Source organism: Brienomyrus brachyistius, chromosome 25 (genome assembly GCF_023856365.1).
Source record: "Brienomyrus brachyistius isolate T26 chromosome 25, BBRACH_0.4, whole genome shotgun sequence".
NCBI lineage: Eukaryota > Metazoa > Chordata > Actinopteri > Osteoglossiformes > Mormyridae > Brienomyrus > Brienomyrus brachyistius.
In genome coordinates this window covers 1,670,821-1,684,420 of record NC_064557.1, presented here as the reverse complement: position 1 = coordinate 1,684,420, position 13,600 = coordinate 1,670,821, and the positions used below count along the sequence as shown (strand labels likewise).

At 46.7% G+C, this 13,600-nt stretch overlaps 1 protein-coding gene across 2 annotated transcripts; it reads left to right on the top strand.

Annotated features, from left to right (window-relative positions):
- Positions 1-401: 401 nt before the first annotated feature.
- On the top strand, positions 402-10,682 carry n4bp2 (NEDD4 binding protein 2). Of its 2 annotated transcripts, XM_048995829.1 has the most exons (16): positions 403-785; positions 1,511-2,360; positions 3,001-3,125; positions 3,537-3,625; positions 3,788-3,864; positions 4,303-4,464; positions 4,614-7,150; positions 7,253-7,338; positions 7,421-7,466; positions 7,639-7,814; positions 7,942-8,066; positions 8,409-8,532; positions 8,608-8,790; positions 8,900-9,068; positions 9,575-9,698; positions 9,790-10,682. In XM_048995829.1, the coding sequence occupies exons 1-16, from the start codon at positions 548-550 to the stop codon at positions 9,833-9,835; spliced, it is 5,157 nt and encodes a 1,718-aa protein (XP_048851786.1). In that variant the 5' UTR covers positions 403-547; the 3' UTR covers positions 9,836-10,682. The 2 variants fall into 2 exon arrangements, with proteins under 2 accessions (XP_048851785.1, XP_048851786.1); XM_048995828.1 differs by having other exon boundaries at positions 402-785; positions 8,409-8,790.
- The last annotated feature ends 2,918 nt before the right edge of the window (positions 10,683-13,600 follow it).

Sequence of the window (13,600 nt, the reverse complement as noted above, 5' to 3'; positions counted from 1 at the left end):
TAAGGACTTTCGTAATCATTTAAAAATTTACCTAATAAATTTGGGTAAATAATGCCCGCAACAGGACTGGTATATCGCTCCCCGGTATATTGCCTTTGTTTCACTTTCATGTAGGAATCCAGGTTTCTTTCACCTAACACGATGGCTTATTTAATTGCGTATTAGCTGACAGCCATGATATGACATGATATGTTTCGTTAAGTCATTTTGTGAGAACGCCGCCGATCATATATGATACAATGGAGACCAGAACAGTTTGATTAGTTTTTTTAAAAATATGAAACTTAGAAGACAGCTAAGCACTATCGCTGGTGCAGAAAATGCATCTTTTAATAAGCAGGACTGAATATCATACATCGCAACAGCGCCTCCAAGCGATGCAGTTCTACATCCGGCCGCTTGGGACGCTCTCACTTAAACTTTGTGTTTATTTTGTGTTAAGGCGCGTTATCACTGTTTGTTTTTCCTAAGTTTAATGCCAGGCACCGTCTGCGTTGTTACTAGCGGTAGAGTAGAATAGCTAGCCGACGTCTTGTTTTACTCCAGGATGCCAAAAAAGAAGAAAAACGGGCAGAGCCCAACCAGAGTTCCCGGAATGTCCAATAATGCTGGGGTAGCTGCTGGGGACACTGGTACGGACAGGATGGCGAAAAACAGCGTCCGTCTGCCCGCGGATCCGAGCGTAGTTTTAGGGAAAGACGACGTGGTGAAGAGAATGCAGGAAATGTTCGCACACTTGGATCCCGAGGTGGTTTACATGGTGCTGGCCGAGTGCGATTTCAAAGGTAACGCGAAGCTGCTATTAAGGGACCGACCATCGAGACAGCCAGGCGGTCCCCCGGTGCTTTAGGGTTAGCGGTTGTAGGATTATGGATCAGTGCTGAAGTTTTGTTTGCATGCTGTTATGTTTAAACGATACGGCCTACTGCGTTCTGGGGCGTGCACGTCTTACACGTCAATTATCAAAAGTAGTTATTTAAAGGTAACGTTTTATAAAATGGTAGTCCAGAAGACTTGCAGGTGGCTATTTCTTTTTAGTCGGTGCTCGGCACGCAGCCGATCATACCACAGTAGGCTCTGTTGGTGGTAAACAAGCAGATAGGAAATCATACTGGAGTCAAGTACTGTGGCGGTTATGGGGAGATGGCTCTTTTTGTTGGTCGGAAAACTGCAATCGGACTCGCCTTGCTAATGTTTGATCTGGAAAGGCGAGGTTGTCAGGACGTTAGGCTGCCTAGTGGGATGTGTTTTATATATAATTTATGTTATGTGTTGCTGCTTCAACTGCAGGCCTTTCCCTTAAATAGTACCGTACCACGTGAGTCTTTTGCATTGTATAGTGCATCTGTTGGCTTGGAACTTTAGTTCACGTTAATAATCACATTTTAACGCTTTAGAAAGCTGAAGTAAAGCACACTATTTAAGATCTGCACGGGATCTCCATTACAGAGTTTGCTTTGGTCATTCTTCTCCTCTAACACATTTTTTCTTTTGGAACATTCCTTCACAGTGGAGAAGGCAATGGATTCCATGCTGGAGATGTCCGCTGAGACGGCTGAATTTCCTCCTTGTAGTGTCTCAGGGTTCGAAACTGCTGCTGCACTTTTGGAGCCAAAACCACTGTTGGGTGACACTGTGCCTGAATTAACTGCCAGCAGAGCCATGGGGTTTCAGGGCAAGAACTTGGATGGAATTGGGACACACCTTACTGCGGATTTCGACGTGCTCATTGACAGGGAACTCGCCAGCATCTCGGCATTGTCTTCGACCTCGTCCTCTTCGCTGCCGCTGCCAGAGGCCCACCAGGCCCTGCCAGAGCTGCTCCAGTCCAGTGTGCAATCCTTTCACGCAAACACTGGGGTCGGTGCCTTGAATAGCTCTGGGTCCTGCTCCCCTCTGAGTGACCTCAGTGTTATAAGAGCAGCAGGTTCCAAAGAGCCTCTGAGAGTATTGGACTTTAGCCATCTGACCTGTGAGCATGCGAGCAGCAGTTCCTCACGGGCAGCACCTGACCACCCCTCTGCTTTCCAGGCCTATAGAAAGGGCCCTCACGCTACAACCTCTGCAGGGGTGCAGTATGCAAAATCTGACCCCAGCGGCGTAATGTCTCAACCCGTCGCCCCATCCTTCGTCGTCCCAGTGGTGAATCCGGGGCCTTGGAATCCTCAGTGCGCCTCCTACTGGTTGGGCCACAGTTTTGCACAGCAGCCACCCGTGAAACTTGCAGCCACCGTACCAAAATCCTGGACCATGCCTACGGCCCCCAAACCTGTACCACTGTTCCGATCGAACCGTTTGATCGGACGCTTGTTGGTGCTGTTGAGGGGGGCCCCTGGGTCTGGAAAATCAACACTGGCCAGGTACCGAAGCTGTCGGGATGTAACCCAAATCAGACTTGTTCCAACAATCTGATGGCAGAGATGCCAACCCTCTTTAATGAAAAAGGACTAACAGTGTTGCTCAATGTCACATTGCAGTTATATGCCAAGTGCAATAATCAGTGCGGCTTTAGATGACTGGTGTAAACATTTGTCCAGATGCCGGCTTTTCGGTACTATGTGGACGTTTACTTATGTCCACAATTTGGTAAGTAGATTAGTAGTACACCTAAAATATTAATGAGATGTGTATTCAAAAGTTAGGCAAAATTTATACAGATTAGTATCTTTGTTTCATAAACGTATCGTTCATTACACTGCAAAAAGTACCACCACACCATTGACGTCTTACCTTGATTATCCATAATATCTTCTCTTAAATGTTGTGCCTATTGAGCTGTTCCTTCATTTACTGCCACCTCAGTGCTTATCACTTCCATGGTTTACCTACACAGTAGTATGTGGCATGTTCTGCTATCTGAGTTTAATAAACATAAGGAGACGCGGAATTTATACAGATTACTAAAGCCCTGGTGATTGTTTGCGCATGTGCCGTATAATCGAGTATATATCACGGTATGAAGTCCTGCAGACTAATGTGCATCAATGTCATTGTGTTCAGGAACATTCTGCAAGAGAACCCCGGTGGTGTGGTGTTAAGTACTGACGACTACTTCCATCGTGATGGATTCTACTACTATGACCCTTCGGAACTTGCAGAAGCACATGAATGGAATCATAAACGAGGTATAGTTATTGCAATCGACATTGGGGTGTTTTGTGCGTAAAATCTAGAAGTAAGGAAACTCGTATGAAACACTTGTGTACTTGCTTGCAAGGACACTGACAAATTCAGGGGGCCCAGCACTTCGTAGGGGCCCCAAAATCCTCCCTGCTCAACAAAATCAATTGAGTGACTGAAATTGCGATCCCAAGCAGGGGGCCCGGGATATCTACGTACTCCCCTGGCTATAGTCTTTCGTTTTTTTTCTCGTAATAGGAATCGTTTACGATTACCTACATTTCAGCTTGTTGCTTACCGATAAACAATACTGTAACTATTTTGCTAAAGGGCGATGAACCTAGTAACATTGTTGTGCCTTTGTAAGTGTATAATATCTATGGCTCTCTTTTTTGTTTGATTCTTCTGCCTCCTAGCCAAGGAGAGTTTTGAAAAGGGATTATCTCCCATTATTATCGACAACACCAACATGCAGTGCTGGGAGATGAAACCCTACGTGAGTCTGGTAGGTTTGTCGTGACTCTGTTGGACGTGCCTCCCTAGGCCCAAGCAAGTCTGCACCAGCTCAGCCATTTGAACTTCTCACTCTGCCCCCCTGTTACTGAATTTCCTCCTTGAACCCAATACATCATGCTTATTTACTCAAAATCTTGAAATAAATTTGCAGGCTCTTCAGTATAACTTCAAGGTCATGTTTCGTGAGCCTGATACCTGGTGGAAATTCAAACCAAGAGAGCTGGAGAGGTATGTTGTACTTAAGGAGACATTTCTCCGTGTGGAATTATACTTGGTGTTGCCATGCAGGCTTTGCCTTCAGCTTGGCAGAGGTTAGTTCCTTTTGGCACGCATGACATTTTTTTTTTTTAAAGTCCGTGGGAAAGAGTAGGTACTGTGTATTTTGGGGGCAGCGTGTGGCTCTGTGGGCTAAGCCTGTGTGCCTGTAATCAGAAGGTCGCAGGTTCAAACCCAGCCTCAGCCTGTGGGTCCTTGAGCAAGGCCCTTAACCCCCAGCTCCCTGTGGGTTTTTATATGAAAAAAGAGCAAGTTGTGGGAGGCGTAAAGACAATTTCCCTACGGGGATCAATAAAGTATGTATTATTATTATTATTATTATTATTATTAACAATGATGAGTAATTGATTTCAGAAGCATTCCTTGATGGTAACGCGTTGTTCTCCATAGACGCAATAAGCATGGGGTGAGAAAAGAGAAGATCAGGTACATGCTGGATCACTATGAACGCCATGTCTCTGTGGACTCCATCATGCGTTCTTTTGGGACAAAGTCTCCGGTACCAGGTAGCAGTAGTGCAAAGCTGCCCCACGAAGAGAGCAGCCTGTCACAGTGAGCCCTCCGCTGTTATACCTCTGAAATTAATGTAGTTCATGCATGTGGCCATCAGGCATGTTGGTTGAGGACTTGTCTTGAAAAGTGTCTGTGTAGAAAGACTAGTTTTGTAGGAGACCGATGGCTCTATTTATGCCTTTGCACAGGCCTTCTTCATCTGATGTGAAACCAGACCTTGTGGAAGAGCCCTACCTAAACCTAGGGTCGATGAAGGAAAACTTCCAGCTCTTCTCCTCCTTGCCAGACGTGTCTTCAGTTGGGGGGAGTTCCACAAAAGATGAGGCCATGGATAGCAGTGTTGGATTCTTTGAAAGCAGCCATCCTGCCAGTGAGCTTCTGTTGGTGAAAGGGCAGGATTCTCATGTGGGTGGAGCTCCAGAAGGACACAGTGCTGAGCTGCAAGAGTCGTGGGCTACAGACTGGGACCCGGACAGCTGCTCGGGTACTTTGGAAGGAAGCCAGGGCTTGGCCTCAGAGTGGATCCCAGAGACTGGTCAAGAGGACCGAGAGAATGATAAGCCTGTGGCCTTTTTTGAGTCAATTAGCCAAAGAGTAAAGCGTGGCAGGGGCTGTGTCATGCAGGCAGACACCACTGATGATGTCCTGCAAGACCAAGCTGCTCTCCGACTAGAGTGTATCAATGTAGGAGACACAAGAAGTGTAGACTCTGACATTGTAGTTGTCGATGAGACACAACCAGAGTTGATGGATTTTGTGGGTGACTGGCCCTTGGAGGCTCAGGAGCAGAGGGAGCAGAGGACGAGGGAAAAAGATGGCTGGTCGCCTTTGGAGGAAGGCGGTCAGCTGGAACTGGCAGAGAGCTGCAGTGGTGGTTCAGGTGGGAACACTGGTTCGCAAATGATGGAGCTTCAGAAACTGCTGGACTTGTTACAAGTCAGTGTTGCCTCTTCCGGAAAATGTGTGAATCCCCCAGTGGACTCCCGTGGAAGCTCCCTGGTTGGTTCTGCGGCGCACTCAAGTTTTGAGGACTTGACTCTTGAAGCTGGCTCCGGTGTAGAAGATCCCTTGAATTTGTCCTTGTCCAGCAAAGAGGGAAGCCAGGGATTAGGCAGGGAGAGCAAGCCTGAACTGCTGGATTGTGTGGCAGACTGGAAAGATGGCGAGGCGATGGCTGAAAACGTGATGCCACAGTGCCCAGCAGCAGGAGAAAGGGTTACCGCCGTTTGTGCCACAGTACAGGAAAACAACGGACTGTCTTTGACCAGGGAAGATAGCAGTTGCTCTACTGGGATAAAGAAGGAGTTCCAGAATGGGAAATTGGAAGAACTTCAAAGTCCCTCTGGGAGCACTGTTGGGAAGCCTGTAACTCCAGGAACTACATCAGCAGCAGAGATGGAAGGCAGCCCAACTGTTTCTTCACCCAGCGGTAGTCAGGAGCGTAGGCTCAGGCAGAACCGGAGGTCGGGGAAGCACTGCAGGCTAGCCCTCACCTTCTCTAACAATAGCTCCTGTGCACCCCAGGTCCCACCTGAGTCACTTCCATCGACTTCCTTATATGCAGCGTTCCCAGGACAGCCAGCATCTAGCAGCACCATCTGGAGTTACTCCGCTACACAGACTAACCCGCAGGATTTTGCTCTGCTTTGGAGGCTTGACCGACAGTGTCAGACCAACACTGACGGCCTTGGAGTGAAGGTGATGAAAGGAGATTCCACCCGCTTTCTTCCCAAGCCAGCTGGAGCCCAGGAGTGCTCTAACTGCCCGGATGTGCCATACCGTGTGGTGCATGACAAGGGTGCTCAGGTCGAGGAGCAGGAGCTAAGCAGTGGCAACAATAAGCTCCAGGACTTGCAGATCCTCAGCCGACACTTCAAGCTGGTCTCTTTTGATACTCTGGAGGACCTGTATGAAAAATGTCACCAAGACATGGAGTGGACCACCAACCTACTCTTAGACTCTGGTGAGCAGCTGTTCAAAGATGATGAGAATGGAGACGCTCTAGGGCCAGATATTGTCAGTCGGCCCTCTGGGGATGGTTCGCACATGGCTGTTGAACCTTCTTGTACAGATGCTCCGGTCTCAAATGCTGAGCAGTCTGCTACCCTCAATTGCTCAGAGGTCCAGAATCCAACATTGGATGCTGACCTTCAGATGCTGGCTATACGTTCTAAGGAGGAAGTAGCCCACAATGCTGATGCTGAGCAGTTAAGTATGCAGAATGACATGCTGACATTGGAGAGCTCCAATGGAACCAACGAACCAGTATTCAAAGAGGGACCCATGAATTGTATTCCTGTACCAGAGGCACCATTGGCTCTTCATTCCTCACTGGACATCATCATGCCTCCATCTATGAGCTCTAGACAAGCAGAACTCCTTTTGGGAGATCTGAAAGGGTTTAACGAGGACCAGATTAATGAAGCTGTTGCAGCAACTGCATCACAGAAACCAGAGGAGCAGACTGTCTGTTGGGGAGTTGAATATGAGAGTAATGTGACAGATGACGCCCAAGTTGAGGAGCCTGTTAGCCTTGGGCAGTTCGAAGAGCTAAATAAGAAAAAGGAGGAGGACTCGAAGGAAAAGCTGAAAGTGGAAGACCAGCAAGATCGGCCTGCCAAGCAGCAATGCATGCCGGTGGATATTCAGTCCTTGGAGCTCAAGCTACCCACAGAACTCGCCTTGCAACTCAGTGAGCTCTTTGGACCTGTGGGCATTGATCCAGGTAATGAAGGAGCGAGAAGCTGGAAATGTTCAGTTGTTTCAGAAGGTCTACTTTTACCACGCAGTCAGCACTCACACTGCGTTCTTATTTTGCTGTCCTCAGGTGCTTTGACCCCTGAGGACTGTGCAGTACAGATCGATCTGAACCTGGCCCGACTGCTACACCAGAAGTGGAAGGATGCCATACAGGTTTGTAAATATTGGAGCGTGGGTGTTACGATAGTGGTTGGGTATTTTTATTTCTTCGGCGTATGAATTGTTGTGTTCACAGGAACGACACAGACAGGAAGCACTTTTCTACCAGTTGCTACAGGAAGGTGAGTGCAGCATCTTGCTTACATGCCTGTGTAAAAAAAATTCCATTTATGAATTACCTCTGTATATTTGATCTGCATGTTTTGATAGCATACCATTCACCACCAGCATCATCTTAACTTGATTCATTTGTCTGTTTGCTGTACCCCACATTGTAATGGAAATGTTTTTCAGGTTCCGTTCCCTTGGAAAAATTTCAGTTTCTTAGGCCAGATGGCTTGGCATCCCTCCGTCAGCCAGACACTTTGGAAAATCTGCCTTTCATGGACCACTGGAATGCCCCTCTGAGCCACACATCCCTGCGAGACATCATGTTTGAGGAAGAGGCGCTGCAGCACAACCTGGAAAAGGTAGGCTGGTGATGGAGCGTTGTAGAAGTGACACACAACTTAATCTTGTAGTAGGGGCTGTAGTCTGTGCTGTGTCAGAGGAATATGACCGATGGTCCTGAGAAATCGCTCTCATTGGCCTCTGTAGTACCGTTCAAACCATGTGGAGCTGGGCAAGAGAGACGGCGCAGCCCTGCTGAAGGAGAAGCAGCTCTACAGCATGTTTCCTGCGATTGACCGTCACTTTCTCAAGGACATGTTCAGGGACAACAAGTAGGCAGTTGGCTTGGCAATATAATCGCGTCTAAATGTCTGTGCTGTAATGAAGTCAGTCCTACTTTCACAGGGTTTTGTATCGTCTTCTCTTTGAATTATGTATCATTGCAGCCGGGAGCCAAGTGTCTAGTAGGATGGGCATTGTCGAGTAGGAGAGGTTTATAATAAGGGTCTGGGTTGGGGTATCGGTTGATAACCGGCCCCTCGTCATAAACCCCTCCGACGTTGCACCTTGTACTTGACTTTCGGCTGCAGCGATATGCCTCCCCTCCGTCTGGCATATTTTGAGTGACATGAAATTCCCGCTGACCCTGAAATCCTGGCATCCTTTCCCGGCAGCTATTCTTTGGAGCAGACCGAGCAGTTTCTCAGGTCCATCCTGGACCAAGGGCCGGTGAAGACCGTGGTGGCCCCAGAAGTTGCCTTGCTCAGGGACGCGGAGAGGAACCCCGGCAAAGAGACCGTGGGTATCTTCACTCGGGCACTTGACTCCGCCAGACTTGCCCTCGATGAGGCAACCAACCATCATCTCCCTCAGAGGCCGAAGGTGAAGGATCCGGAGCCGCCTTGGGTGCAGTTCCAGGACACGGAGGACCCGGAGTACGAGGATTTCCGTGCCGAGGCGGCGCTGCAGAGGAAGAAGCAGCAGGAATGCTTCAGTAAAGCTGCTGATGCCTACAGGCAGGGCAGGAAGCAGGTGGCCAGCTTCTATTCCCAGCAGGTGGGTGTCTGGGACCTAGTTAATGAGCCAGGACTTAAGGGAGGCTGCTGAACCATAGTGATGACAAGTGTCCTAGCTTACTGTGCCTCTGTATGCCCAAATCTCTTAGGGTCATCTTCACGGGCAGAAGATGAAGGAAGCGAACCACCGGGCGGCTGTGCAGATCTTCGAGAGGGTCAATTCCTCGCTTCTGCCTCAGAATGTTCTGGACCTGCACGGACTGCATGTGGATGAAGCCCTTTACCACCTGGGAAAGGTGCTGGAGGGAAAGACTGCAGGTGATGCAGGTCTTAACACCTTTATGGAGTAGCTAAGATGACATTTGCTTTTTAGGTGTAATATAATTTCACCCAACGTTTCTCATCTGTTTAACCCCCTAAAAAGGTGTGGATGCAGGTCGCTTTTATTACGTTAATTCAGGTTGCCCAAGTGCGTTTTTGTGTTTAACTGTGTGTAAGATTTAATGAACTACAAACATTGGCCATTAGTGTGTGTTTTGTTAGGACGGATTCCTTTTTTTCGCCAAGGATTAATCTGTCTTGTTGACCTTAAGCGTCTCGGTGTTTTAGTGGCACCATGCAGATTTTCACCATAACTGGCAACTCGGTCCACCGGGTTGCGTAACTGAAGTCATTCTGCGGGCGTTTTTAAACTTGCTGCAAAGGCAAACCTGCCCTCTGCGTGCCTGGGAGGGTCTCGGATCTGTCTCGTGGTGGCGTTTCTGGCTGCCCGGGTGTTGATCACGTCGTCTTAGCCTCTGCTGTCGGCTTTCTGTCCCCCGCAGAGTGGCAGCAGGGAGGATGTGGGCCTCAACTGACAGTCATCACTGGAAGGGGGAACCACAGCCAGGGGGGCGTGGCCCGCATCCGGCCGGCCGTCATCGACTACCTCAGCAGCAATAGCTACAGGTGAGTCTAAGGCCAACTCCCCCCCCCAGCACCCCCCCATAGCTCATCTATATGCAGACTTTCTTATGTCTTCTCCCTTCTTGGTTATCAGGTATTCAGAACCAAGACCCGGAATAGTGCTGGTCACACTACACTGACATGTTGTCGTTGTGGGTTTTTTTTAACCAATACTATTAAGCTCGCTCGCTCTCTCACTCGCTCTCTCACTCGCTCTCTCACTCGCTCTCTCACTCGCTCTCGCTCTCTCACTCGCTCTCGCTCTCTCACTCGCTCTCTCTCTCTCACTCGCTCTCGCTCTCTCACTCGCTCTCTCGCTCTCTTGCTCACATTCTCATATTGTTAGAATTGCCCTCATTTCCTCCCTTTTCCACTCTGATTCTCTCCGTGTAAATTTGCTAACAGTATTTTCTGTTCCAAAATTAGAACAGTATAGTTTTTATAAAAACTAGACTTTTTTTTTTAATGATGTACAGCATATTTTTACATTTGCATATATGAATGTTGGACTTGCTTGCTTTTCTGCCAGCTGTAAGTGGCGTTTATCGGAATCGTGACTCTTTTTGTAATAATTTGTAGCATTCTTAATTGAACAGGAAACGGTTTTAAGTTTTAAATCGCAATGTGAGACAAATTTCTGCTGATTTCATCAACAGTTATAGTCATTGGGGAATCTGGCAGGAGATTGGCACTCTCATATTATTTTTTTAACAAATGCAAGTGGTTGATTTCCCCCCTCCAAAAAAAAGAATTTTTTTTTTTTTTACTGAGAATCAGTCTTTGATACCTGCTTGCTACTTAATTCCTCCTTTTATGTGCAATAACCTTATTTATGTTTTTTTTTTTTTTTTTTACCTTTTAAACAATTTCAACATATTTTGAATATGTACAGAACATTATGTAAAACATTTCTGATACCGATTTTACAGATTTGTTATTTGCTAAGAGATGAATAAATGACATTTGTAAATAAACCTCTAAAATGTTTGTACTGGTTTTGTGTCCTTCATAGGTAAATATTCCTTTGCGTTTCAAAGGTCTTCAGCCTTTTTCTGGGGTGCCGGGAGGGGGGGGAGCATATGGTAGTGGTGAGCTTGTTCGGTTAGGTACCTGACATCACAGCTGGACTCTTTTTATAAAGCTGAAAACGAGTAACTTCATAGCAAGTCAGAGATTGCGAAAATGGACTTTACACGAATGACAAATGGGCTGGAATGTCAGTGTTACTCTTGGCCTGTGAACTGCAACCCTACAGAACCCAACTCACTCAGTGGGATTGTCAACAATATCAGCAACCTTCACCTCAATATGAGCTTCATCCTTTTAAGGTTTGGTGTAAGATCGGTAATATAAACCTCTACGTAGACAGCGGACTTTTCCAGTGAAGAAAGACTTCTGTTAAAAACAAGCTTCCTGTGGGAGGCGCAAGAGTAGCTTTTGACGTTGACGTCGTGTTTCTGCGCAGCTGAAAGTGGTTTTAACTTCTGTTTTGGGGAAATTTTGTACGACAGCGGATCACCAGGTTTAAACTAGTTTTTTTTTAAATGTATTTATATTATGTCATGGGAATAAAACATTGCGGTAAACCATACCCAGTAATCCGACTTTAGTCCTTTGCAGCAAACATTAGAGTTAATATGGTCTAAAATGGGTCTTTGTCAGAGCAGTAAGGCACTTACAATCTCCTTCCAACACAACCTGTGTGAGCTTTGCTGCTGGCCTCACTACTGTCTACATAATATACCTTTCTGCTCCAATTTCCCCCACAATTTCAGGGAATTTAGGGGAGTTTTATTATTATTTCAGAACTGTCATATTTTCCTTTTACTTATGGATGGATTTTATTCCTGTTTGCCCTTTAATAATAGAAATTGTAATTCTTAGATATTTCTGGAAGCCGACCAGAAGCATGACACTTGCTGTGCCAAAATTGTTTCCTTTTCGGTTTGTATAGTGAAAGCAAAAAAAAGTACGGGTGAATTGTTAGGCCATGTCTAGACTCAGAATTTGGTAACGCATAACGTTTAATGATTCAGTTCATGATTTATAAATATAATTATGTTCAGGCACTTTTGTGGGGAGTAAGTGCCTCTATAAGGATTTGTGAAGTAAGCCATGTGTAGATTTTACACGTTTCGGTGCATAAGTGTCATGGTCAGGTGATTCAGCAATCACAACTCTTGCCGTTTGTTTGCTGTTTAAAAAACACTCCAAACCACTAGCCTGTATTTTCGACCCCATTTATTTTCTGTAACTTGACTGCACGGTTCTGTAGTTAGGGCTGTCACTATCAGTCCTATCAAAAGCTCAGCAATCTGCCGATTAATCCGATTCGTTGACTAAACATTTATATAATGTAAGCATTGCAAGTGAATGGAATTGACTAACCATTGCAGGGTGCACACTCAGGCCCCTTTTCCACTCCACTGGTGCCAGTGCCAGTGCCAGTGCCAGTGCTGGCACTGGGGCTGGTGCACGGCCGGTTCTGAAGTTGGGAACCAGCAAGAGCCGGCCTGCATTTCCACGGACTTGAGAGCCCAGTGGGAACCGGGTGCTTCATCCAGACCAGCAAATGTTTGGAGCCGATTGTGTGGCACCGGCGCCATTTTTTTTTCCGTGGAAAAGCGTGGCTCTGGTTCCAAATTGGGGATCGGCACTGGCACCTTTGCAGTGGAAAAGGGGAAGCAGTGTCATCCAAACAGTCAGTTTAGGCACTCCTGCCTAATTTAAATGTTTTTCGACGGTGGAAGGAAACGGGTGACTGCCAAAAAGCCACTCGCACATGCAGACTCCATACACACAAAGAAGCAGTGTGCAGAGTTCACACTGCCCACTGCGCCACCCACAATAGGCCTACATGAAGTGCAACGTAAATATCAATATGGCATTTCATGCAAATGCACTCGTCACATTGCGAGGACCACAATACTCTACTGGGTTTAACCCATAAATTGCGCTAAAACATTTTTATTCAGTCATAGGAAACGAAACCTAATTGCAATTTTAATAATGGTTCCTTTTCAACATTACCTAGTATATGTTCAGTATGAAATTTACCACCACTTCTTTGCATGAGCTCTGCATGCACTCTGAGACTCGTACATTTTCTGCTTGATGTTGAACTCGCTCGTCGACTTTGTGGTATGTTTGGGATAAATTGAACAAAAATGAGTTAAGAGAAAAGTAAGCAAGAAGTGGTGGCAGAGATTTGTCTTCCAGCGTATGGAAATATGTTTCTTTTTAACAGAGACGACATTGAGCAAAAGCAAGTGTTTTGTCAGCACTGGTTTGTGTCTCAGAGCACAACTCACAGCAACACCAGCTACTTATGTGACAGACCTCTAAATACTGCAAAAACTCAAAATTTCGCAATGTGACCTCTTTCCAGTTTCGTTCAGACCTATTAAATGCACAAAAATATACGGTTATCAAGCACTGTATTTTTTCACTAATTAGCAAAACGTCCTTTTGAATTGTCGAAAATGTCTTGTTATACTGAAGTATGAAGAGTTCCCTTCACTGGAACTAGGGGGCCTAGGCCAACCCCTCCAAAACAACCCCATAGCATTATCCCTCCTCCACCAAACTTTACAGCTGGCATAGTGCAGTCAGGCAGGTAATGTTCTCCTGGCGTCTGCCAAGCCCAGACTCATCCATCAGACTACCAGACAGAGAAGCGTGATTCATCACACTACAGAACACGTTTGCACTGCTCCAGAGCCCAGTGGCAGTGTGCTTTACAGCATCCCATCCGACGCTTGACATTGCGCTCGGTGATGTGAGGCTTGCATGCAGCTGCTCGGCCATGGAAGCCCATTCCGTGCAGCTTCCGTGCAGTTGGAGTCAACAGAGCGTTGGTGCCTTTTACACACACTGCACCTCAGCACTCGACAGCCCCGCCCTGT